Below are 25453 nucleotides of genomic sequence, written 5' to 3'. Positions count from 1 at the left end.
AGAGCCAAGATTAGAAAAAAGAAAACTCGTAAATGGGATGAAAACGATTACTTGTGCATAAGCCGAGCACACTGGCCCTATTTTAAATGAGCATCCACTATTGTAATAGTATACATAAGACAAAGAGGAAAGATCCACTTTAAAAACGTTTTTACACCGTTTTATTTTGTCTACAGACCTCAATCCAGAACTTTACCCCCACCCCCCCCAAAAAAATCATTTTATTTTAATGCTGTCCAAAACTTTTGACAGTGCAAGAACATTCCTGCAAATGGCATAACATTTTCTTTTCTTTAATCACCTTTACCTGCTCTGGAATTAAGACATAAATGGCCTCTAATCACCAATATCCAACATTCATTCTTACTGTGCATTATTTCTAAGGCAACACGGAGGACCAAGCGAGCCTTTTCTGAGTCCAGCGGCTGGTGGTTGGGTCTGTTGCCAGTGTTAGCAGCAACATTGGCACATTTCTTCCCTTCAGAACAGCTTGGTTAAAAGGCAGCATGTTACACATTGAGTTTAACACACACATACACACAAAGTCAAACACACATGCACACACAGACTGCCACAAATCACACCTCTGACACAGAGGATGTGAGTAATCTTCTGATCGTCATCTGGTGTTGAACCTGATAAATTGTCCAACCCTTCATTGACTAATTCAGCTGCTTCACTTAATGAATTTAGACGGTCACACTTGTTTTAAAAAACAAAACAATAAATTAACACTCAAAGTGCCCAACATCCAGTGTAAATACCATCACCTAAAGTTTTTGGCGCTGTTGGCAGCTTCACTCAAAATTTTACATTTAAAAAACAAAACAAAAAAAGTCTTCTGAGAAAATTTGGGCTTTTTTTCCTTCCAAAATGACACCCTGCAAAGGAATCTGCGTCTATCTGAGATAATCACAGGATATCCGATATGTACACATATCCAAATAGAAAACTGTGTATACAGTACAGTGTGTACAAGAACATGTAAACCAAATCTTGTACGTGGTCTTGAATCAGCATTTTGTTGTGTTGTTTTTTTTTTTTGTTGTTTTTTTTAAAGGAATAGGTCAAGACTTTTGGGACGTGTGCTTATTTGCTGAGTTAGATATGTGAAGCAGGAGGCAGTCAGCTTAGCTTAGCATAAGGACTGTAAGCGGGGGGACAGCTAGCCGTTCTCTGCCAAAAACATAAACTGTATACAGAAGATGGACACAGTCACTGTGACGTTAGGTTTGCTTAATGGCCTTAAGCACTTTGGTTTTTGGGGCCAGATGTGTCAACATGTCAGCTAATGCTCCCAAGGTTATCCAGAAAGCTCCACATACAGACTGTATGGGTGCAGTGCATAGACGGATACGCTCCGTAATCAGTGCGACATTCAGGCAGTAACTCACTACAACTGCAGCAAAAACTTATTGAATGGGCCCTACTACACAGCAGACCATAATATTTGTCAAACAGTACCAGTTGACTAGTTATTTAAATATTGCCTCCCCGCTAGTCAGCTGCTGAAATAGCGGGTTAAACAAGCAGCTAAAGCCAGGTTAACCACATTCTGCACCAGGGTGTGCTTGCATGAATGAAAAAAGGACCTTTTCATTAACACGGAATGTGTTTGCAGAATGAAAAAGGAGATTTTCATCTGTCCGGCCCACTTAAAATGAGTTTGACATCCCTGATTTAAGGTCTGCTCAATTCTAAAGGTTTTCTGAGTGATTTTTTTACCTTTTAGAAATGATGACTAGCCAGGAACATCTCTAATAAAAGGCCCAAAACAAAAATCATCAGTCTCTTGTGGAGGTCTGCAGGTTTCAGGTTACCACTTATTCCAAAGGCAAGAACATCCTCCCACCAGCACCTTTCCTTCAGAAGTATCTTAATTTAAGCCAACTAGCGATCACAACAGAAGAGTTTGTCTTGTTTCTCTTTCCTGCTGATATTTAAACAGCTTTTTTATGATGGAGATTAAAACTGAGACCAGGCTCTTAATGTGCATTCACCTCTACTTCTGGTGGAGTGTGTGCACAGTGATAAAGATCGCTCATAATTTAAAGCAACAGATCTGTGATCCCTTTTTCATCTAACAGTCCAGACAGATGTGACCCATGCTCGGCACAGCTGCAGCAGCTGATTCGTGCTGATGCATGTGTGTCTGTCTAACCTGTTCTGCTCTCCTCAACAGCATGGGTGTGTTTTTGCTGGCTTAGTCTCTGTTACGTGAAATTTACATGTAAATTTAACAAAAGCCTGGCTTAAAATTTCTGAAGCCAATTATATAACCTGTTACTGATTTAGAAAGAGGATAAAATCATTAATTACCACAAAAGTCAATAGATAATAAAGGAAATGTAGAAAAGGTTAGCAAGGCGCCTCTGTCCAGAGAAGAAGAAAATCATAATGTGTCATTGATTTCTGTGTGGATTAAAGTAAAAAACAAACAAACAAGTAAAAGTGCTGGTGGTTGTATGTTTGTACCGTTTACTTCCATTCTTTGCACTAAGCTAAGCAAACTTACTGCTGGCTGTCAATTAATAAGCACACTTCCCAAAACTATACCTTTAATTGATAAATCTTGATCAACCTGAGGGGTGTTTGTATGGCAGGAGGTTTTTCTGCAGTGGCAATCAGCTGGAGGGGAGCTCCTTTTGTGTTTCTGCAGCTTCTACAACGGGCACATTGTAGTGGCGATCATCCTCTGTGACGAGGCACACAGATTCCCAGTCGTCCCTATGGTCGTCCGGGTAGTAGGTGACAAACTCCTCTGTGTCTGCCTTGTACAGTCTGTAAACTTGAATGGTACACTGCAGGGCGTAGCCCAGCAGGAACATCTCCACCTGCCCAAGAGAGAAAACGCAAAGTGAGGGGGGAGGGGATAATTGCACAGTTACAGAGGAACTCCAGCAGACTTCTCAAACAGCTCCATGTTTGATCAGCTGCTTCAGCACAAAACATTTACGGGTGGAGTCTCTCTTTAGAAGCAGAGCTTGTAAAATCTGTTGTTCAAAAAGTGAAAATAACAATTAAAACGCTCAGCAGTTGAAAACCACCTCCGCCCCGGGGCCAATGGTGCAACGCCACCATCACTCAAAACAAGCGGGGGGAAAAAAACGGAGCAAGCGCCGGCATGTTTTACTATTCGGCTCTCACATGACAAAAATGTTAACACACCCACCTCGTGATGTTCAGCCCGAACTGTTGTTTTTGTTACTGAGTGCGGCAGATGTTTACTCAGTGGGAAGAAAATTCCCAGCAACATTTTACCATAAAGTTGTCAAAAACAACAGAGACGCTTCCCACCTGCTCCAGACCTGCGGTCAGGCCCACGTGGCTGAGGTGGTTGGAGAGGAAAGAGCGTGGACAGTCGGAGGAGTCCCGCGCGAACAGCAGCCAGCAGAAGAGGGGGACGTCTTCACCGCCCTGCATGCAGCTGTGCAGCTCTGCCGCTCTGCTCAGCATCAGCAGCTTGAGAGCCTCCAGCAGACCGAGCTCCTCTTCTCCACCCTGAAACACTCGCTCACAGAGCTGCTGACGCTCAGCGTCGGTGGCACAGTCCACCGCTGCCTGCCACTGGAGACAAATAAAGTGTATCAGTCACTGAAGAGGTCTAAAACAGCTGGCTATACATGAGAATTTACTGCTGTTTTCAGACATAATTTCAGGTTATGGTCAGATAATGAGGGCAGGTTGTTGGTAGAGATGGCACAATACCACTTTTTTATGTCCGATATCATAAATTTGGATATCTGCCAATACGATATGAATCCGATATAGTGTAATCAATAAAACTGTTTTTTAATATCTTGCTGCATTTTGTATAAGTTCATACTCACATTAAAAAAACAAAACAAATCAAAAAAACAAAACAAAACACTAAAGCTATTCTGATAAACCTGTATGCAAAAAATACACTCCACCCAAAATATTTCATAGTTCAGCAACACTGAGCTAATAAACTTAAACCCACACCATCCTTCCTATTCTGGTATTTTAAAGAGTACTTAGCAGAAATATTAAACAACCTAACTAATAGGGTTGCCAACAAAAAAAATAGGGAACCACCCTCCGCCTCGTGATGCTTAATTAATGTAATCAACTTTAATTTAATGCACATGTAAAATAAATAAATAAATAAAATGCACAGAAATCAATTATTTTTCTACAATAATTAAATAGATTCAACATCTTTCTTCAACAGAACTGCAGACTGCACAGATGGTTCCCAAAGGAAGAAGTACTATAGCTTACTAGGGTATATATTTGACTTAATAGTTACTATATACAGTAATGGACTTCTATACATTTTACGTCGGATTAAAACTTTGGGTGTAAGATTCAGATAATTATTTAATAAAAGCTAGACATTTTAAATGAGAATAAGAAAGAAAAGTATTTCATTGTGCCCCCTTTTCCCTGTTAATGCCCTATCGGCCCCCCTGGCTAAACTTTGCTAGATCCGCCCCTGCACAGTTACCAGCCGTCAGCTACGTAGAAAAAGATCCTGGTGTAGAAAGTAATATTAAATAAATTCTAACAACAGATTATCAAGCTTAAACGTGCTGCTGTTGTTCAGCAGCTGGTTTCCTCTTTCTGGTGCAAAGTGGGCCAAAAACAAACAAGAGAGATGGACTCACGACAGAAAAGCCAATCAGCTGATCATTGATCAGTTTCATGATTGCAGAAACAACAGGAGAGGAGGGGGAGAGAAGAGGCAGTCGCTCCATATATCGGTTGTTAAGCTTAACGTGGGAATGCTTTACAAACATTCAAAGATGAACTTACACACTTGCTTTACTTCTCTCTGGGTTAACTTTCTCGGAGATGAAATGCCGGTTTGGTAGCGACTGCCGAGAGGTCTCGCACGCCACAGCTGCTCTATCATGTGACACATACTGCTCCAACATGCTAGGGTCATGAGCTGAGTTACGCCGTGTCACAAGCAATGACCTTTTCTACAGTCATTGGTCGCAAGTTTTGTGAGGTGCTTTTGAGATATTTAATGGATCGGATTACATTTTTTATCTCTCTCCAATATCTGATCCAGTAATTTAGGTCAGTATCGGACCGATACGTAATATCGGATCGGTCCATCCCTAGTTGTTGGGATGGGGCAGCTGTGGTTAAGGAGGCACAGGGATGTGTTTGCTAATTGGAAGGTTGGGGGTAACTAGATCCTCTAGTCAGTCAAAGTGTTGCTGGTCAGGATGCTGAACCTCAAAACTGCCAATCAGAGAGTGTGTGTAAGATGGAAGTGCACTGCTCAAAAATGTTAAAGGAATACTTGTACAGACTGGGTAATGTGTTAGGAAGAAAAGGATGCCATGTTGTTTGATGGAAATAAGAAGTATCAAGCTACAGAGCGCTAAATTCAAAGAGTCCCCGAAAACTATTATACATACTACATATTGATGTGCCATCCTGCAAGAGGTAGAACTACTGTGCAACCTCTGTAGGGTCCAGGTATCACCTCATGGTACCAGTAGTGACTCCTTGAAAAATGCTAAACAAGTGGAAAAAACTTAGAGAAGATGAGGAGGGGAAAAATTGTTTTGGGGGTTGTCTAATTGTTGCCCCACTGGTAATGCCTCTTGGTAATTTCACAAACTCTAAAGCAGCTGAAACTAATTAACAACCCCCTCTGCCACTTCACTGACCAGATCAATAACACATAATTTAATTGACTTCAAGTGCTAGAGTAGAAAAGTACTGTAAGTCTTATTAGTTTATTTTAATTGAATTTTCTTTAAGGCAAAAATTCCTCTCTTATCACCTCCCATAATAGTATGTAATCCTTTTTGTCCAGACAGAACCTAATATCAATGCTATTATGACTCAAGAACAAACACAGGTGTCATGCATGATGGCTGATCAATAGAACACTAAATCTAGGACCAGTCATGATTTCCTGACAGGAATATTGGGACATTTTCTTTCTTTTGAGGTTTCTACAATGGTTTTGTTTTGAGTGGGTTTTTTTTTTTTTTATTCTTCTTTCTCTTTTTTAAAAAAAAATAAAACCAGTCAGCAGTGTACAGCTGTAAACAAAGCAAACGAGAATCATGGTGCCAGTATAGTTGGGTGAAACTGTGGAATGAAGGAACAACAGTCAGACAGTATCATACAAATACTTCAGTTGGACTTGCTTGTTGACGTTTTACTGTCCCTTTTTCCCCACTGGAAATCGCCAAGAAATATGACGTACATCTTTGGTCGGATTGTGTGATTGTGTTTCCAAACCCGACACAACAATAGAGGTTTTATTGCACAAGAATAGTGGGAACGTGTCTAGTGCCCTGAAGCCATCAGGAGACAGCTGTTTGAATATTTTGTTATAAAGGAGATTACATCACCTGTCAGTAGGCAACAGGTCAAATCTGACAACCAGCAAGAAGAAAGCACTGAGAGTCAGTGGAACAAAGGCACACTTAGTCACCAAAGTGTAAGCTGACGACAGTCCGGGACCTGGATGTTAAGTGTTAAGGATAAAAAAGCTTGATGCCCTTTATGACAATGCATTACTTTACACTCAACATTTTTCCACTTCATATAATTACTGTTACTATTTAACACTTGCTGTTTGCACCTGCCAAGGAGAACGGCTCTTAATGCAAATGTTCAGCATGTTAGTAATGATCTCTGGGTAACACAGACACACCCGATGAACCTGTCACTTGTAGTTGGACTTCAAACAATCTGATCTTTGACTTTTCTCCAAATTGCACTAAGAACCCCTTTTTCCCTGCAGTTTCACATTTATTAAAATGCGTGTATGTCCTTCAGGTTTCTGTATCAGGGTGGCTGTGGCTCAGAAGGTTGAATAAGTCACGTACAGACCAGAAAAATTTGGGGCATTTTCACCTTTATTGGATAGTGGAGCAGCGAACACACTGCTGCACTCTGGTCATGTGGCAGATGATCACTTGCTCATCCATTAAGCTAAACTGGCACCACAATGTCAATATTTTATAAAAAAATAAAATAAAAATAATGATAATTAAAAAACTCTGGGGAAACAATGAAGAAGAGGACTCATTTCGAGCAGATAAAATTAGCTAAGCAAACTTCAACTCAACCAAAAAGCAATCCAACACTGGACAGCTAAAGTTTAATTAAGTTAAACTCAAATACTACATATTAATTCAGAGCACGCCAACGGCTCAGTAACATGGGTAAAAAGCATCCTCCTTGCCTCTGATTGGTGAGTGTATTGAATTTTTTTCACATTCTGTAGCTGACTGCAACTTGTGGTGACTAAATGATTGCTCAGAGCTTGAGGGTGTTGCACACTCACGAGCATCTTTGATCACAAGCTGATTGCACCTAAAGGGAATGTAACCTTTGTGCAAACAGTCACAGTCTGACTTGGGCTGACTGCAGTCGCTCTCAGAGAGATTTTTGCACATTTGCAAATAACTGCTTTCTAATTCATAAATGCAGGCAGATTGCCAGCATGTAGCCACCATCAGTCGGAATGAGTCTTTGTCAATGAGCAAATTGACTACTGCGTTGCACGCACTCGGTAACTTGACATATCTTGGCTGAAAACATTTATTTGTTTGCATAATGACACATTCATTTGTTTACGACGGGAAGGTAGAAAAAAAATACAGGGCGGGTGTATTCAAATACAGCCGTCTCTTTGTGCAAAGAGACGGGTTCAAGCAAACCCGTCTCTTTGCACAACAGGTTTGCTTTGCCAACATTAGATGACCTAAGTAAATTTTACTTTTATAGTGGCACCAAATAACTACTCATGATTTTACCTCAGATTCAGCACATTATCATAAGCATCCAGACTTTGAAGAAACAATGTTAGGAAATGGGTCAGTCCAGAAGACAACACACCGATTTAGATGAGGTGATGTCATTTGTGCATAAAGAACTACAGCACAATGGACAGATTCAAGGATAACGCTGGACACCTTTGAGCTATTCAAATGGGATATGGTGCAGCGGGTCAATCCAACAGATTATTAAATAAACTGATCCTCACGGTGTGAAGCATCAAAGGGCAAAGTGTCGTAGGAGATGGCAGCACAGCAATAAAGGGCCAAATGCTATTTGACACATGGATTCTTGCGATAAATTGAAACCTTATGGTATAAAGATTAATGGCAGCACTGATGGTTTCAATAATTTTTTTGTATGGATAGAAGCATCAACAACAAATTACGACCCCAAGGTTGTTGTTGCGGGGAGATTTTTATTTTTTTTGTAAATACACCACTTTATAGTTTTCAAAGGTGTGAAAATGACGCTTCTAGTTACTGATCTGTTCTTGATGTTGGTCCCCAGGCTGATCTGGTCAAAAAGGATCTTTTGTTGGTTATTTCCTTTATGATGATACACACTACAGAATCAGATATCACCGTTTTTTTTTCACCATTTTTATCTATTGCAAAGCTGCTGTATTGAGTGTCTTTCCCCTATACACTTAAATGTACATGACACAAACTGCGCAGACTACGAGACAGACCACAGATTATACTGTCAGATATACAGCTACAGCTACATCTCGTAACACAACAGAGGTCTGTAAACACCAGTATTCCTCATCCTACCAGGCAGCGACTGAATATAAATTCAACACCAAGCCTCAGACTGTTAAAGTGCTTTTATCAGTTCAGTTCCTGCTATTCCTCTAAATCCCCTCAGAGCATTACCAAGCTGCTTTAATGACACACAGGAAAAAAGAAGCCACACATCCTTTAGAAAACTACCTCCCTTTAACATATGGTAGCAATCAGCCAACCCTTCATGGTGAATATCAATACCCTCGAGTGTCCACAAATGGCATAAAAATAGCGCTGTGGTTTACGCTTGTTGTGTTTTCGAAATACTTTCTTGCTGTGTGAGAGTTTCTGTGAAGGTCTGCAGCCAGTACCGTGTTACGGAGAAGCTCCATGTAGCCTTTAAGCTGCTGGACGGCATCTCCTGTCCCATCTCTCTGCAGGCACTCTCCAGGAAATGTCCACTGACTTATCAGCCCATCCTGAGCCTCCAGTTGTTTTGGCAGCTGTAAACACAAAGAATTACGTTATGTAACATTAACAGTGTTTACAAGAACCAAACCACTGACGGGGCGATGATCACTTCTTTTTGGTTCTTTTCTACCAACAGCTGTATATAATTAATCATTCGATATTAGCAACGTGACTTCTCAAACCAAGGAGTTAGTGACTATGTTGTCAGCATAAAACACATTTTTTGTTTATAAAATGGACAAGTCGCAGGAAAATTGAAAACTGTTAACTAAGATAATACATTCTTAAAGTTACGCTGTGTAAAATTTTCACTGTTGGATTAGGTATATTGCAGATTGCAGTCAACCGAGGTTTGTTTTCTTATTCCTCCCAATTCAAATCAATTCAATTTTATTTATATAGCGCCAAATCACAACAACAGTCGCCTCAAGGTGCATTATTACTGTATATTACTATTCTTATTGTATATATTGTATATCTTATTCATCTGTTCCTCTGTCTCTCCTGCTGCTTTGAGCATGTACATGACAAAAGAATTTCCCTCGGGATAAATGAAGTTATTCTTATTCTTATTATTCTTATTCTTATATTGTAAGGTGCACCCTACAATAATACATACAGACAAAAACCCAACAATCATATAACGCCCTATGAGCAAGCACTTTGGCGACAGTGGGAAGGAAAAACTCCCTTTTAACAGGAAGAAACCTCCGGCAAAACCAGGCTCAGGGTGGGGCGGCCATTTGCCGCGACCGCTTAGAGAGAGAGAAGGCAGACAGAATAACTACAGTGCATAATCCTAGCTACGGTGGCTGCTGTAGGACAAATACGTTTTAGTTAGCCAAGACAGATAAAAAAAAAAAAAAATTACATTCAGACTGTACCCGGTAACGGGCACGGCCAGCCAGCCTGTTTCTACTAGTAAGTAAGTAAACTTTATTTATACAGCACCTTTCACAGGTCAAAAACCACAAAGTCCTTTGTAATAAAAACAGGCAAAAACAACAACAAAAAAACAAAACACTGGAGCCACCTTGGAGGTTTTCTCCATCTGTAGAAGGCTGTTCTATTTTTGCCTCAGCTATCAATGCCGGGTGAGATGCATCCACCTTTATTTACTCTGCAAGAGGCTCTTGCACTTTGTGAAATGAGTCCTGCAAGGACTCCATGAATCAGACAAGCTCACTTCTGACCAACAACAGCGATAATGAGGCGAGTTGTTGAGGATATGCTGAAGTTTCTCCCAGTAAGGGCTGCGGTTTTTGCTGCTATTAGCTAGTATTAGCCTCCGTTAGGTGCCATTTACTCCAGTAAGCCTCTGTTAGCTGCAGTTAGCCTCTGTTAGCTACAGTTAGGTACTTTTAGCTGGTGTCAACATTGCTGGATCCTGACACTTAGTGAATAAACTCTTTTTGTGTGTTAGAGCTCTGACTTCAGTTCAGGAGATGAAGCTTGAGGTGAGGAGGAAGGGGATAGAAATTTGTCCCTTTCCTTCACTTTTTCAGTTCTCTGTTGAAGGGGGCCCCTTCTCTGAAAATAAAAGAGGTATGATGCTTCATGTCTTGAGTCTGAAGATCCAGGAACAAATATTAATGTCCTTTCAGAGCACACTAAGGCCTGAGACGTCTCTACTTCTCTGCTTTTGACACAATACTTATGTGGTCGGTCTCTAGCCCCAAATGTAAAACACCATGGGTAAGAAGGAAGATGTCATAAGGGAAATGGCCACTTTTATGTATTTTTTATTGATTAATTATATGTTTATGAGAACACATCAAGTTGATGGAAGGTGTAATTACACACGGTTCTATGTATATTTATGAGTACAGTATCCTTTTTTTCTTTTAAATAACATACCTTTAACTATATGTGTACCAGTCAAGCTTGCAGGAGTAGTCACACCCCAAAAACCCATTCTGCTGCTGTGTAGGATGGATGGTTAACTCACGTCATGATGGTTAAGTCATGTATGACATTATACCCATACACACCCTGGGGATGACAAATGAAGCCACTTCCTGGTGTATACTGAGCTCTACCCTTGGAGGTGCTTATACAGTTGTGGTCAAAAGTGTACATACACTTGTAAAGAATATAATATAATGGCTCTACCGAGCGTCCCGTTATTTCTAAAACTCTGATTTTTCCCTGATAGAGTGATTGGAACAAATACTACTTTGTCACAAAAAACATTCATGAAGTTTGGTTCTTTAATGACTTTATTATGGGTCAACAGAAAAAAGTGATCACATCTGCTGGGTCAGAAATATACATACAGCAGTGCTAATATTTGGTTACATGTCCCTTAGCCATTTCCACTGCAATTAGGCGCTTTTGGTAGCCATCCACAAGCTTCTGGCAAGCTTCTGGTTGAATCTTTGACCACTCCTCTTGACAGAATTGGTGCAGTTCAGTTAAATTTGATGGCTTTCTGACATGGACTTGTTTCTTCAGCATTGTCCACATGTTTTCAATGGGGTTTAAGTCAGGACTTTGGGAAGGCCATTCTAAAACCTTTATTCTAGCCTGATTTAGCCATTTCTTTACCACTTTTGATGTGTGTTTGGGGTCATTGTCCTGTTGGAACACCCAACTGCGCCCAAGACCCAACCTGTGTGCTGATGATTTTAGGTTATGTTGAAGAATGTGAAGGTAATCCTCCTTCTTCATTATCCCATTTACTCTCTGTAAAGCACCAGTTCCATTGGCAGCAAAACAGCCCCACAGCATAATACTCCCACCACCATGCTTGATTGTAGGCATGGTGTTCTTGGGGTCAAAGGCCTCACCTTTTCTCCTCCAAACATATTGCTGGGCATTGTGGCCAAAAAGCTCGATTTTTGTTTCGTCTGACCACAGAACTTTCCTCCAGAAGGTCTTATCTTTGTCCATGTGATCAGCAGCAAACTTCAGTCGAGCCTTAAGGTGCCGCTTTTGGAGCAGGGGCTTCCTTCTTGCACGGCAGCCTCTCAGTCCATGGAGATGCAAAACACGTTTGACTGTGGACAATGACACCTGTGTTCCAGCAGCTTCAAATTCTTGGCAGATCTGCTTTTTGGTGATTCTTGGTTGACTCTTCACCCTCCTGACCAATTTTCTCTCAGCAGCAGGTGATAGCTTGCGTTTTCTTCCTGATCTTGGCAGTGACGAAACAGTGCCATGCACTTTATACTTACAAACAATTGTTTGCACTGTTGCTCTTGGGACATGCAGCTGCTTTGAAATGGCCCCAAGTGACTTTCCTGACTTGTTCAAGTCAATAATTCGCTTTTTCAGATCCATGCTGAGCTCCTTTGACTTTCCCATTGTGGCGTTTGTGGGCGTTTGTATCCAATGAGCCCTATTTAACTGGCCTGAGAGAAGTCACCAGCTGTCGTCACTCATAATCACTCACAAGCAGTTAAGAGGCCATGCTATGAAGCTCAGTTCACTGACAACTTTCTAAGTCACCAAAATTGCTAATTCATGTTGCTGTATGTATATTTCTGACCCAGCAGATGTGATCACTTTTTTCTGTTGACCCATAATAAAGTCATTAAAGAACCAAACTTCATGAATGTTTTTTGTGACAAAGTAGTATTTGTTCCAATCACTCTATCAGGGAAAAATCAGAGTTTTAGAAATAACGGGACGCTCGGTAGAGCCATTATATTATATTCTTTACAAGTGTATGTACACTTTTGACCACAACTGTAGGTATAGGTGGTTTTTATTACCCTCAAAGCCCTGAGGCTGAATGCTATGTCTCCAAAAAGAAAAAAATAATACAATTTTAGCTTCCAGAATTTACTAAAACAACATATTGGAGACAGATTATTATGATCCTTTGTTTTGTAATAATTCTTACATTATGCATTTCAAAACTTTTTGTGCACTTTTACCCCTTGATTAAAGTTCACATTCACTTCTCCTCAGACTGTAGCAGGATTACCTCAACTGAACTTAAATTTGTTTATTCAGCTTGTTACTTAAATTACAACCAAAGTTCTTGGAAAGCCACGTAAGATTAAAAGAATAATAAAACCACAATTTCTCCAGTCTTTGAACAACCATTTTACATAATCACAATCTCAGTATTGCGCATAAGGAAACCTAGTTTTGGTCTATAGCCAATTTCCCCTTTACTTTTATGAGCGGCAAATTTGATAAGTAATTAATCTAAACTTCATCAGCAGTTAAAGTTATGTATTATTAGGACTGGCTGCTTTGAGGTACAGTCTGGAGGACTTAAGATATTTATCTAACAAATACCATGCCATGACTAAGAACTCTGTTGCTATTCTTTGTGAGTGAAATTGTGCGGTTTATTATAAGTCTTTAGCACTAATTAGCAGGTAAGTGACATGGCAAGAAAACTACATACGCTTACCTGCCATTTCATGAGGTACAGCTGCTTGTTAAGAAAAATATCTCATCAGCCAATCACATGAAAGCAACTCAATGCACTTAGACATGATCAAGACGACCTCCTAAAGTCCAAAATAGGCATCAGAATGGGGAAGATTTAACAAACTTTGAAGGTGGCATAGTTTCTGGTAAAATGGTAAATGGCCTGTATTTATATAGCGCTTTACTAGTCCCTAAGGACCCCAAAGCGCTTTACACATCCAGTCATTCACCCATTCACACACACATTCACACACTGGCGATGGCGAAGTCCCAGCTCTTGAGCCACGATCGCCCACAGGCTGGTATAAGTACAGTGGGGCAAAAAAGTATTTAGTCAGCCACCGATTGTGCAAGTTCCCCCACTTAAAATGATGACAGAGGTCAGTAATTTGCACCAGAGGTACACTTCAACTGTGAGAGACAGAATGTGAAAAAAAAAATGCATGAATTCACATGGTAGGATTTGTAAAGAATTTATTCGTAAATCAGGGTGGAAAATAAGTATTTGGTCACCTCAAACAAGGAAAATCCCTGGCTCTCACAGACCTGTAACGTCTTCTGTAAGAAGCTTTTCTGTCCCCCACTCGTTACCTGTATGAATGGCACCTGTTTGACCTCATCATCTGTATAAAAGACACCTGTCCACAGCCTCAACCAGTCAGACTCCAAACTCCGCCATGGCCAAGACCAAAGAGCTTTCGAAGGACACCAGGAAAAGAATTGTAGACCTGCACCAGACTGGGAAGAGTGAATCTACAATAGGCAAGCAGCTTGGTGTGAAAAAATCAACTGTGGGAGCAATCATCAGAAAATGGAAGACATACAAGACCACTGATAATCTCCCTCGATCTGGGGCTCCACGCAAGATCTCATCCCGTGGGGTCAAAATGATCATGAGAACGGTGAGCAAAGATCCCAGAACCACACGCGGGGACCTGGTGAATGACCTGCAGAGAGCTGGGACCAAAGTAACAAAGGTCACCATCAGTAACACACTACAACGGCAGGGAATCAAATCCCACAGTGCCAGACGTGTTCCGCTGCTGAAGCCAGTGCATGTCCAGGCCCGTCTGAAGTTTGCCAGAGAGCACATGGATGATACAGCAGAGGATTGGGAGAATGTCATGTGGTCAGATGAAACCAAAGTAGAACTTTTTGGTATAAACTCAACTCGTCGTGTTTGGAGGAAGAAGAATACTGAGTTGCATCCCAAGAACACCATACCTACTGTGAAGCATGGGGGTGGAAACATCATGCTATGGGGCTGTTTTTCTGCCAAGGGGACAGGACGACTGATCCGTGTTAAGGACAGAATGAATGGGGCCAAGTATCGTGAGATTTTGAGCCAAAACCTCCTTCCATCAGTGAGAACTTTGAAGATGAAACGAGGCTGGGTCTTCCAACATGACAATGATCCAAAACACACCGCCCGGGCAACAAAGGAGTGGCTCCGTAAGAAGCATTTGAAAGTCCTGGAGTGGCCTAGCCAGTCTCCAGACCTCAACCCCATAGAAAATCTGTGGCGGGAGTTGAAAGTCCGTGTTGCTCGGCGACAGCCCCAAAACATCACTGCTCTTGAGAAGATCTGCATGGAGGAATGGGCCAAAATACCAGCTACTGTGTGTGCAAACCTGGTAAAGACCTATAGTAAACGTTTGACCTCTGTTATTGCCAACAAAGGTTATGTTACAAAGTATTGAGTTGTATTTTTGTTATTGACCAAATACTTATTTTCCACCCTGATTTACGAATAAATTCTTTACAAATCCTACCATGTGAATTCATGGATTTTTTTTCACATTCTGTCTCTCACAGTTGAAGTGTACCTCTGGTGCAAATTACTGACCTCTGTCATCATTTTAAGTGGGGGAACTTGCACAATCGGTGGCTGACTAAATACTTTTTTGCCCCACTGTATTTCAGAAACTGATGATCTGTTGGAATTTTCCCACAGAACCATCTCTTGGATTAACAGACACTGATCATTGGGTGAAAAATGCTTTGTTGATGTCAGAGGAGAATGGCCAGACTCCTCCGAACAGTAACTTTAATAACCACTCGTTACAAGCATGAGATGTGAAAGCGCATCTCTGAACGCACAACATGTTGAATCTCAAAGCAGCCAATTATCACCGTAATCAGCACTAACATAGTACCTAAAGCCCCAGCCACATGGGATCCCCTGGTAAATCCTTGTGACTTCCAGGAACTGCTAAATGACTGAAATTCAGATTGTAATTTAGTTTTTATTGGGGAATAGCAATTTTTCCTTAGCAACCAATGGTTGCCATGGAGTCGCCAAACTGCGCCTGTGTGACTGAGGTTTACGGTACATGGTACTTTTCTAATTCCTCTTTTGCACTGCTGCTGTGCCCAGTGTAAAGTCAGTTCTGCTTTGTTGCCTTTGGAGAACCGGCTCTCACACAAACCGGTCTGAACAGTTGCACAGAGCATGGCGGGTGGACAAAATGTGGAAGCTGCAATCGCTGACAGCAGTGGTTTCAACTCTTGGCCATGCTGGGGCTGGTTTCAGCATGAGCTCTGAACGATAAGATGCAGAAGTGAAAATTTACCATGATGACGTCCTCATTCTGCAGCCAATCAGGCAGCTGGGTGCTGTGAGACAACACTTGGTACAGCGTGGCTCTGAGGGCACAGTAGTTGTCCCCCCTGACTCTTCGTACGCTGGCAAAGCTCTGGGACATCTCCTTATAACCCTGCACCAACACACGGGGACATTAGAGGAAACATCCTAGCCATTAACGTAAAAATAAATAAATAAGAACGGGCTTTAACCTGAAATGATTCTTCTGAGAAACTTCAGGCACCAACCTTTTTAATGAGAGCGCTTTTAGGAGTATTTCCCTTCCACTCCCTCTCACTGTACAACAGAATATTCACCACCGGTGACAAACTGCATCTGTCCTCCACCTTTAAAACTGAGCGAGGGATAGCAGAGAAAGGTGAGACGATGGGCAGAACAAAAAGACTATTGTCCAGATTTCAAATGACAGACAAAAGCTGCACTTGTTGAAAATCACTGATGCAATAGAAGCGGAGGATGTACTCACGTTTTGTCTCCAACTCGGGCTGTGACGCAGACAGCTCCTCTTCGCCTCTGTACAAATCTTCTTCACTATGATAAAACAGAAACACTTATTTTTAATCAAACAACAACTTATTTTTGTGTATCCAAAGCCTGGTCCTGGATCTCCATATCGAGCAATTTTAAGTCAATGCCAACTGGGACAGGGACAACTTAATCTCACTAAAAATACTCACACTTCAAATGTGTAAGTCCAGATTTCATTTTTCTGTGACATTTGCAAAAAATAAATAAATAAATAAATAAACATAACAAACTTGACTATAAATACCAAACACATAATTTGTGTGTATTTTGCTACATTTTTGTCTCATAATCCCATCTGTTTCTTGGGTAAAAGTGGTTTTACCTCCTTTATTCTTTCAACAGATGCTGTGATTCAATTCAGGACTATAAAGTGAACAGAGGTGATCTTTACAGACCTGTCTTCCTTCTCCGTGGCCTCAGCCATAACATTCTTGGTTGCGCTCTCTGCCCGCTGCTCCTTTTTTCCTGTAACCTCCTCGCCTTCAGCATCTTTCACAGGTTCAGTCTCGGCCTCAGTTGGCCTCTCCTCTTTTATCTCTTCATCGTTCCGCTTGACCTTGGGGAGATCTTCATCGTTATCCTGCACTAACATTGCTTCCTGCTTGGTTTTCTCCACAGACACGACCTCCTCTGACATTGCAGGTGTATGCTCCGCATCTGACCTTTTATCTTCATCTAATGGCAAGCTGAAAAGAAAATGCATGTTTTGCGTATAAAGCCAAGTTTACCCTTCATGTCTTAAACTTGCAAATGTGCAACTTAAGTCGTATTTAGAAATGTAAAGCACACATTTAGCTGTAGGAAAACTGCAGGTATGAGGAGGGGTGACTGTCATAGAAGCTGCAATGGTAAGAGTTCGCCCCCTAGTGGCCACAGTGCCACTCTGCCGCCATAAGTCCAGAGTTCACGTAAACAAATACCTTGTTTGTTTTGTTATTGCAAACTCTGAACCCACTGGCCTCTCTCTGGCGTCTGCTGGAGCTGTGGTTTCTGGCTCCTTCACTGAGCTGGCAGAGTCCTGTCCCTCACCGCTGTGGTCGAGTTCCGAGGGCTCCAATCCAGAAGACAACTGGGAGACATCATGGCTTTGTGGGTCTTCAGGACTGGGCTCCCTGCTGTTTGAATCATCTGTCCCGGCACTGAGCAGACAGTAATAAGAAAGGTAAAAAAATAAATGGACTATTGCTTGCACAAATGTAAAAGCAAGTGATTACACAGTCGTACATGTGTAATAATGTTCAGTAATAAAGCTATCCATAGAAGCCCCTATCACCACATGTCATACTTGAAAAACCAAAAGTAGTAAGTCAAGGCCTATAGAGCGTTAACAGCATGGTCATAAAACGCCCCTGATCAGTGATTCTGCAACAGTTTGATGGTCTAATGCGACCACAGATCTAAAAAGAAAAAAAAAAGGAGGTTAATGATTAAAGGGATGGTGAACTTAGGACAAGAAGCAAACACAAAGAAAGAAAAGAGACACAGGATGCATGCCATGTCACATTTTAAACAGCTGTACTCCTCATTATGGTTCAACCTTTTTATCTGTGTTGGGAATAAACTGCATACTGGAAAGTCACTTATGGAGGGGACACACAATATAGGTGATGTATATACACAGGCGGGGTGGGTTTTTTTTTGTTTTTTTCAGAAATCATGCTTAGATATAATGTTAAAAAACAAAAATATAACTTTTGGAAATACTTATAGATTAGATGCTGCATTGTTAAAGATAATTTCATACATACAAAAATGTATGGATCTACTCAGTATCAAACACAAGGCATCCGCATTTCACAAATTATTTAATAGCATACAAACAGATGTCTGTAAAGCTCTCAGGATTACCTGGCAGAGGGACCTTAGTTGTACAAATAATAATGATGGATGGTTAAAGATACTGTCACATAATAGGAAACATTAAAGAGTCATTATAAGATAGTACAGTTTTTTTACTCCATCTAGCCTTTGTAGAACGGGTCTACTTACCAATTATTTATGTTGGAAATGTCAAGCAGAACCAGGAACCTTTATGCATGCGATCTGGGACTGTAAATACGTTTCCCCATTTTGGAAAATAGAATTAGAACACATAAGAAAGTGGCTGGGCATGGTGATACCCATGTCACCAAGACTATGCCTATTGGGGGAATCGGACAATAATACCTAATATTAAAACACCAAAATACAGTGATACAGGTGGGAGTGGTCACAGATTATACAGATTATGTAATACCACTTCTGCTCCGGACATTAAAAACTGGTTGGAATTCATGCTGGAGAAAGTGTCATATGAACACTTGCTGGCCAAGCTAAATAACAATAGAGAACTTGAAGAAATCCTGGGACTGCTTTCTCTCTTGCAACACTGGGACGATCAGTTTGTTTGTTTGACGATCAAACAAATAAAAACTTAAATGACAAAAAAAGAAAGAAAATAATTTAGCAGCTGTCCAAACCAGACACAGGTGTGATTAGAAAATGTTACAATTCTCTAGAAACAATAAGACAGTCTTCTGTCTTTAAACCATTTTTAAGGAGGCCAAGCTGTTTCATCTGGATTATTATAATTGAGTAAACCACCAAAGTAAGACTGCAGCAAGCAGCGCTGGGAGTCACAGAGTAACTCACAATACTATCACAGTACTTTGATCCCCAGTGATTCTACAATACTTTATATATTGCAAGACATATGTGTAACAATACATCAGAAGAAAAAAATACCAGCGGTTGTCTGTGCTACCCTCAGCCTCCTAGTAAATGCACCTATGGTATAAATTTGAAAAATCTGAAAAGTTGATCTCTGACTTCGATGTCCGGGATTCACACTCGTCTGAGATTTAAGTAGCATCTGTGGTATCAGTTTCGAAATACTATGTTGCCTCGTTCTCCAGTTATTGCATTCATAAACTTTTGTGTCCACACTTCACAGCTGCCCGCCTGCCTGGCAGGGTGATCTCAATACCCCATCAGCTTTTCAGAGCTGAGAGGAGTAACCATGTGTTTATTCACTGTAATATATGTAATGATAATATTCACTCTAAACAGTGTTAATTCAAGTAAAGAGCTTTGTACTTTGTCTGCCTTCTTCTTCACTACAACTCCTAATCACTTGGAGGCTGTGTTCAGGTGGTAGTACAGTACTACTAACTGGAAGGTTTGTGGACTGCATGCTAAAGTATCCTTGGGCAAAACACTCAACCACACGTTGATCCTGATACATCTTCTGCAGTGTGAATGTGCGTGAATGGGTTATGAGACATGTTGTATAAACTGCTTTCTTAGTGCTCGAGTAGAGAAGGGCTATATAAAAACCAGTCACTTAGTTTACCCTCAATTGTTACCTCCAAAGGAGCGGTTCAGTTTGTCTTTCTGTTGCAGGATTACTCAAAAAGATTTTGGCATATTTGAAAGAAAATATAAACAGAGGGGTTTTTTTGCCCTCCAACTTGGAAGCGATTAACTTTTGGAACTGATCCCAATCTCAATCCAGGGATTTCACCACTGCTAGGTGGGACAAAATTGGACACTTGACACCACAATTCATATCAAACTAAAAATTTAAAAAAGAATAAACAAACTAATCTGCTTGGTATGAGAGGAATTTACAGCATTGGCGGAGCTATATCATCTTGAACCCAGAGTCATAAAGCAGATCCTCCGGTAAGTCAAGTTGTTGACAGACGTTTAGAGCAGCTTCCTGTTTTAGCAAAACAAGCTACATTTGGCAGCAATGTATCAACACCTGTATGGCAAAGGGAAGTGATACAATACACATATCAATGTGTCCAACCACTAAAAGCAAAATAAATGTTTGGTGTTGCCGAAACTTGATTAAACAACCACCACGTGTAGAAGAACGTGTCGCTTTTGTGTCACAATATTTTAATTTTAGACACTAGCGCTGTTAGAGGGAGTCTTACAGTATTTGACATTATACAGGTGCTAAGATATTGTGGTACTTTTAAGTAAGGCGTTATATTTTTAATGCAAGAAATGTCATGGTAAAACAAGCACACCAACATGTGCACACAAACAAGAAAGATCACTTTAAGAAGTTCATATTTTCTTCTAAAAGAAATACAGACAACATATAACATTGAACTGCACTGGAACTTTCTATCCAGCTCTTCAGAATAAATATTAAAATCATTATAAAAGGGAAGCTAAATTCTAAGCTTACAGGTTAATTTCATGTAACTCACCATGTCAGAGGCTCAGATTCAAGCTCCTGCTTTCCTACAGACACAGATGACAGCTGGGCTGCCGGGGCAGCTGCAGCCAGCATGTGTGACACTGATGACACTTTGTGATCTTCAGAAAACTCCCCTGATGGTTTAGCTGCAGCTTCAACAGTCACTTTTTCTTCTTCGTCATGATGAGTTGTGCTCGCTGCAGTTTGCTCTACTGTTGTGTTTGCCTCAGTATGCGGAGTTTTTTCAAAGCAGACCACCTCAGGTGTCAGAGAGGTGCCATCTGGGATTTTGTCCTGCGTGGGGGGGTTTTCTTCTATCTCTGGTGCTTTTAAAACTTCAGAATCCGCTTTGGCGTGCTCATCCTGGACAGACCCCAAAGCGCACTGCATTGGAAGTTGACAACTGTGAGCAGGAGATTCCTCTGTATCTTGTACTCCGGTGGCGTTTTCTTCAGACATCTTGCAGGGCGGAGGCATCTCTATTTGAATGACTTCCTGCTTCAAGGGTCCATTTTCCTGAGTGTTATTAGGCTCCTGCTCGCCGGTCTCAGGACTCATCTTCCGCTCCTCATCCCTAAGTGACGACACAGTATTCATTAGCAATGCCACAGAGCCTTGGCTACACCCTTTTCATGCCCAGAAAAACAATGTTTTGTGACCAAAGATAAGATGCTGTTGAAATGTTTCAGGATTCCTTCAACCCTGTAGGTGGAGAGGAAGCAGATAACCTTTGTTCAAAACATTATCTCTTTGATTACCAGTTAGTTCATGAAATGACAAATGTTTTGACTTCCACAAACACTTTAAGACCTTTGGAAGTCCCCCTCACCCCGTTTCTGATCTCAGTACTCTGTTTTGTGCTGTCATTGGGTCACATGGTGCATCCTACACAACCCACAGGGGAAAATCTAATCGTCGTTTTGTTTTCACCCATTTTCCAGCATTTAATGGTGCTTTTGTGACCACAGATGCAGGTACTGTCTGCATGTTTTAGATGCTTAAATCCAATATTACCGCAAACTCCAAAGCTTTCTTCAAGCATTTAAAAGTCTCAGCTGAAAGTGTTCTGAGTCAGCTCTAAAATTGTTTGTGGTCTGCTGCTTATGGAGGAACCTGAGAAACGAAACACTGCTGGGAAATCCTGTGAAAGTGTGTCTGTTGTACCAGATTAGGTCACCAAGTCTTATTAGCACCCAGCACCCTTCACACACTCAGACTTTGAGTTTCCCTGTCTGTGTTTTCCCAGTCATCTCACCTCATGCAATCATCTCCTTCAGGACCGCAATTGCCAGCCACAGCTTTACAGCCTGTGAACTGGGTGGCCTTCGAGTCACTGGTCAGCAAACCGCTTCTTTCCTCCAAACTGCCGCAAGGACTTTCATGGCGACAACAGCACCAGTTCCCCATCTGCTCGCTCCCTCAGCCTGGGAGGTCGGACAGGCTGTAGGCTGAAGAGGCCTCTGGTCCAAAGCAACCACAAGCGACCTGGCGAGTCGCCGAAACCTGAAGATTTCAGGACTCCATGATGACGACGGAGGGATAAGCTGCTGCTAACGCAAGGGAGAAACCATGTTTATGTCCTATAAAAAGTGTGTTGACAGCTAAAAGCACAGAATGAGTGATCAACACACTGACTGTGATCTAACACGTTACAGTTTGTTATGTAACAAGTTCCCGCTACTGTAATTACACAATTTGTTGTATTTAATAAAATACAATATTTTGGTACATGCAGATTTTGTCCATTATGAAGGATAAAGCTTTTATGTTCAACGGGGATTTATTTTCTCAAACACGATAAATATTTTGTTTTTCAAACATCCAGGAAACACAACAACACACAGATTTCTGTTAAATAAGGCAACAAAGACTTATTGTATTTACTGTAGGTGGACCTGAAAGGTCACATCCAACATGGAAAAACCCTGAGATATAACCAAACATGATTACCCCACAGTATTCATGTTTACATGCATAAACTATATAGAAAAGCTCAAGACTCCTTAAATGTTGCCCAATGAGGCAAAAAAGACAGCACCCAGCCAGACTGTGATAAAAATAAATAAATGAACAACAACTCTTATTTTTTTAACGGAGGTTTAATTTACTTTTGTTTATAAAATCACCAAAAATATTAGGAAAATCAATAAGCCACTCTTTCCTAAGGTAACAGACTATGTGCTAATTATATCTGAACCAATGAGTGTGCTCCTAAAGGCCCCCACTGAGCCAAGAAAAAGACCCAGAATTATCCCCTAACTGATGAATTTGTTAATAGATATTATTGGGTCAATCGCGGCTATATTGTTACGTCGCATAAAGAAGTTAAAATACATACATCATGAGCACAAATGTCATGATGATTTTTGGCTTTTAATGATCTTTATGACAAGAATTGGATGTACAAGTTTTAATTTATTTGGGATTTTCTTTCTTTTTTTCTTTTAAATTGGCAAGGCCAAGGCCCATTAACTTCTGGTTAATGATCATGACTGACTACAATCGGTAGTTTCTCTTTGTCATCATAAAGAGGATTTGTTTGACAGCACTCATTGAGCTGACCTATACGCTAAACAACAGGAAAATCCAAGGAACTGAAGGTCTCTTGAAGCCATTTCTAAACAACCGCAGATTCCAAGATCATCATTTCAACCAGTTGTACATAAGTACCAGTTATTCAGAAGTCACCATTTTGCCAAGATCTGGAAGACGACCCAAACAGACTCCCTCGGATGAGGGGAAATTGATTTGGATGTTCAGGAACCACGAAGGCTCAAGCCTGTCATGAACTGGAAATTGCTGAAATACCAGCATTATTCTCCACCATGAAGAGTTTTAAATCTCCATGGACTGAGATGTTGTTGTCCAAGAAAGAAGCTCCTGCTCCAAAACTGACACCTTCAAGCTTGAATGAAATTTGCAACTGCCCACGTAGACAAGCCAAAAGCCTTCTGGATACATGTTTGATGGCCAGGCGAGATAGGGATTGAATATTTCTCCACAATGACAAGAGGTATGTGTGGAGGAGTAAAAGTGAAGCTTCCAGCTGTCAAGCATGGCAGTGATAGTATCACGCTCTGGGCTGTTTTCGTGTCAGTGGTAAATTGCACAAACTGAATAGAATTATGAAGTAGGACGACTACCTCCAAATTCTTCAACTCTACCTCAGATCAAAAACTAGACGATTGAAACTCGGACACAAGTCGGATGCTCCAGCAGGACAATGATCCCAAACATACATTTAGATAGGAAAAAGCAGGCTAATATTAAACTTCCTTAACGGGCTTCCCAAATCCCTTATCTCCATCCTATTTGTGGACTACAACAGGTCTATGCCAGGAAACCAACAAATTTAAAAGAACTACGAATTCTGGCAAGAGGAGCGTTCACAAATCAAGCCAGAATTAAGTCAAATACTTGTTCATGGCCACCAAAAAGATCTGCTTAAGGTGCCACTTGTTAAGGGACAGTTTACCAAATATTAATGGGGTCAATGCATATATTTGAGGCTGAATGTATACTTTTGAGCACCCGATTCTTGGGTGTTTTTTGTTTTTTTTGCACAATCATTCCACCTTGGAAAAAGAAATCATTAAAAGCCCAGATTTAACGTGACATTTATGCACATGATGAGTGCATGCAAACCTCTGACAATAACTCCGTGTTGTCCAGTATGTGTAAACACTTTCTTTTCTTGCAGAAATAGATGTTTGTTATCATTTAGAAGTGATGTGATCCAACAGTGTGCCCCTAAGACCAATGTCCACAGCTGGGGGTGCACAGTCAAGTCTTCAAGCTAATCAATAACATATAACATAAAAGAATAACACACAAATATTGATATGGGATTCTCTATACTCACTAGAGATTGAATATCATTCAGTATATAATTCAGTCCGACTGAAAATCATTCGGACTACAGACGGAATACATTACAGTATGGAAACGTGTGATCCTCACACAAAAACACCTTTTGGCAGCCTGTGATGAAGCACAGTAAAACAATGCAGTGGCAGTATGGCTAAAAACTCCTGTCGCGAGGGCATTTCTTTCTTCTTCTTTTTTTAAACCACACGACTTTATTAAATGAACACAGCTACACCTGTCAAACACGGCAAAGTAACGTTAATAATAACGGCTGCACACTTCTTAGCTGGTACAAATAAAAGACGAGGTCAGGTCGTGAAAACACACCTTGTTTTGGCTGTGCTGAAGTCAAACTCCTGGAGCTTTCAGCCTCGTTCCTGTTTCACTTTTGGTGAGCTGACGAGCTAGCCAGCTAGCTGCGGTAAACTTAAAATACAAGCATGCGTTCCCGGAGAGTGACTGGCGCTCACTGAAAACGCTGCTGCCGCGGTGGGTAGCTCTTCCTACGACTGCGCCGTTATCGCTTAATGCGGCACATTTCATAGGAAAGCGGGTTTTCGGAGCGTTTGACGCGTACCATCTGTTGGTACGAACCACCTTAGCTTAGCAGGAGCAGCGGGTCACGGCTTGGTCCGAGCGCATGACGTCATGCTCGTATGCGCCGAGAGTTTTTTGATGCATTCAGGTGAAAGTAGGAATTTCGGAACACTTGTGCAAATCGTTTTTAGTCTTCACTCATCAAAACGTTTGACAGAAAATTAACTTAATTTAAGTCTTTCAAGCAGAAAGGCCAAACATTTACCGTTCACCGTGTTTAAATGTGAGTACGTGCTGCTTTTATTTGTTTTCATATCAAAGCCGATTTGATAAGGTTATGCTTTCGAGCTA

General features: G+C 41.0%; 1 protein-coding gene across 3 annotated transcripts; it reads right to left on the bottom strand.

Moving 5' to 3' along the window:
* Positions 1 to 144: 144 nt before the first annotated feature.
* On the bottom strand, positions 145 to 25208 carry LOC102779655 (uncharacterized). Of its 3 annotated transcripts, none has more exons than XM_087846220.1 (11): positions 24893 to 25208; positions 21954 to 22248; positions 20709 to 21272; positions 17424 to 17642; positions 16899 to 17189; positions 16442 to 16506; positions 16203 to 16309; positions 15944 to 16087; positions 8882 to 9013; positions 3298 to 3567; positions 145 to 2834 (listed from the first exon to the last, which is right to left on the bottom strand). In XM_087846220.1, the coding sequence occupies exons 2-11, from the start codon at positions 22103 to 22105 to the stop codon at positions 2625 to 2627; spliced, it is 2154 nt and encodes a 717-aa protein (XP_087702346.1). In that variant the 5' UTR covers positions 22106 to 22248; positions 24893 to 25208; the 3' UTR covers positions 145 to 2624. The 3 variants fall into 3 exon arrangements, with proteins under 3 accessions (XP_087702346.1, XP_087702345.1, XP_087702347.1); XM_087846219.1 differs by having other exon boundaries at positions 21954 to 22245; XM_087846221.1 differs by lacking the exon at positions 24893 to 25208 and having other exon boundaries at positions 21954 to 22338.
* Positions 25209 to 25453: the final 245 nt, after the last annotated feature.

The sequence above is a fragment of the Neolamprologus brichardi genome, chromosome 9, assembly GCF_056152115.1.
Source record: "Neolamprologus brichardi isolate AB-2024 chromosome 9, ASM5615211v1, whole genome shotgun sequence".
Taxonomy (NCBI): domain Eukaryota; kingdom Metazoa; phylum Chordata; class Actinopteri; order Cichliformes; family Cichlidae; genus Neolamprologus; species Neolamprologus brichardi.
Note: the sequence above shows the minus strand (reverse complement) of the source record. Positions and strands in the feature narration are given on the sequence as shown.

Bases quoted from the DNA above. Each gene is read 5' to 3' on its own strand.
- LOC102779655 (XM_087846220.1), bottom strand. From the start codon at position 22,105: ATGGGGAACTGGTGCTGTTGTCGCCATGAAAGTCCTTGCGGCAGTTTG. The intron at 17,190-17,423 runs GTATTTGTTTAC...TTTTCTTTTCAG, and splicing joins GCAATAACAAAACAAACAAG to CTTGCCATTAGATGAAGATA. The intron at 9,014-15,943 runs GTAAATTTTCAC...TTGTGTTTACAG, and splicing joins AGAATGAGGACGTCATCATG to CTGCCAAAACAACTGGAGGC.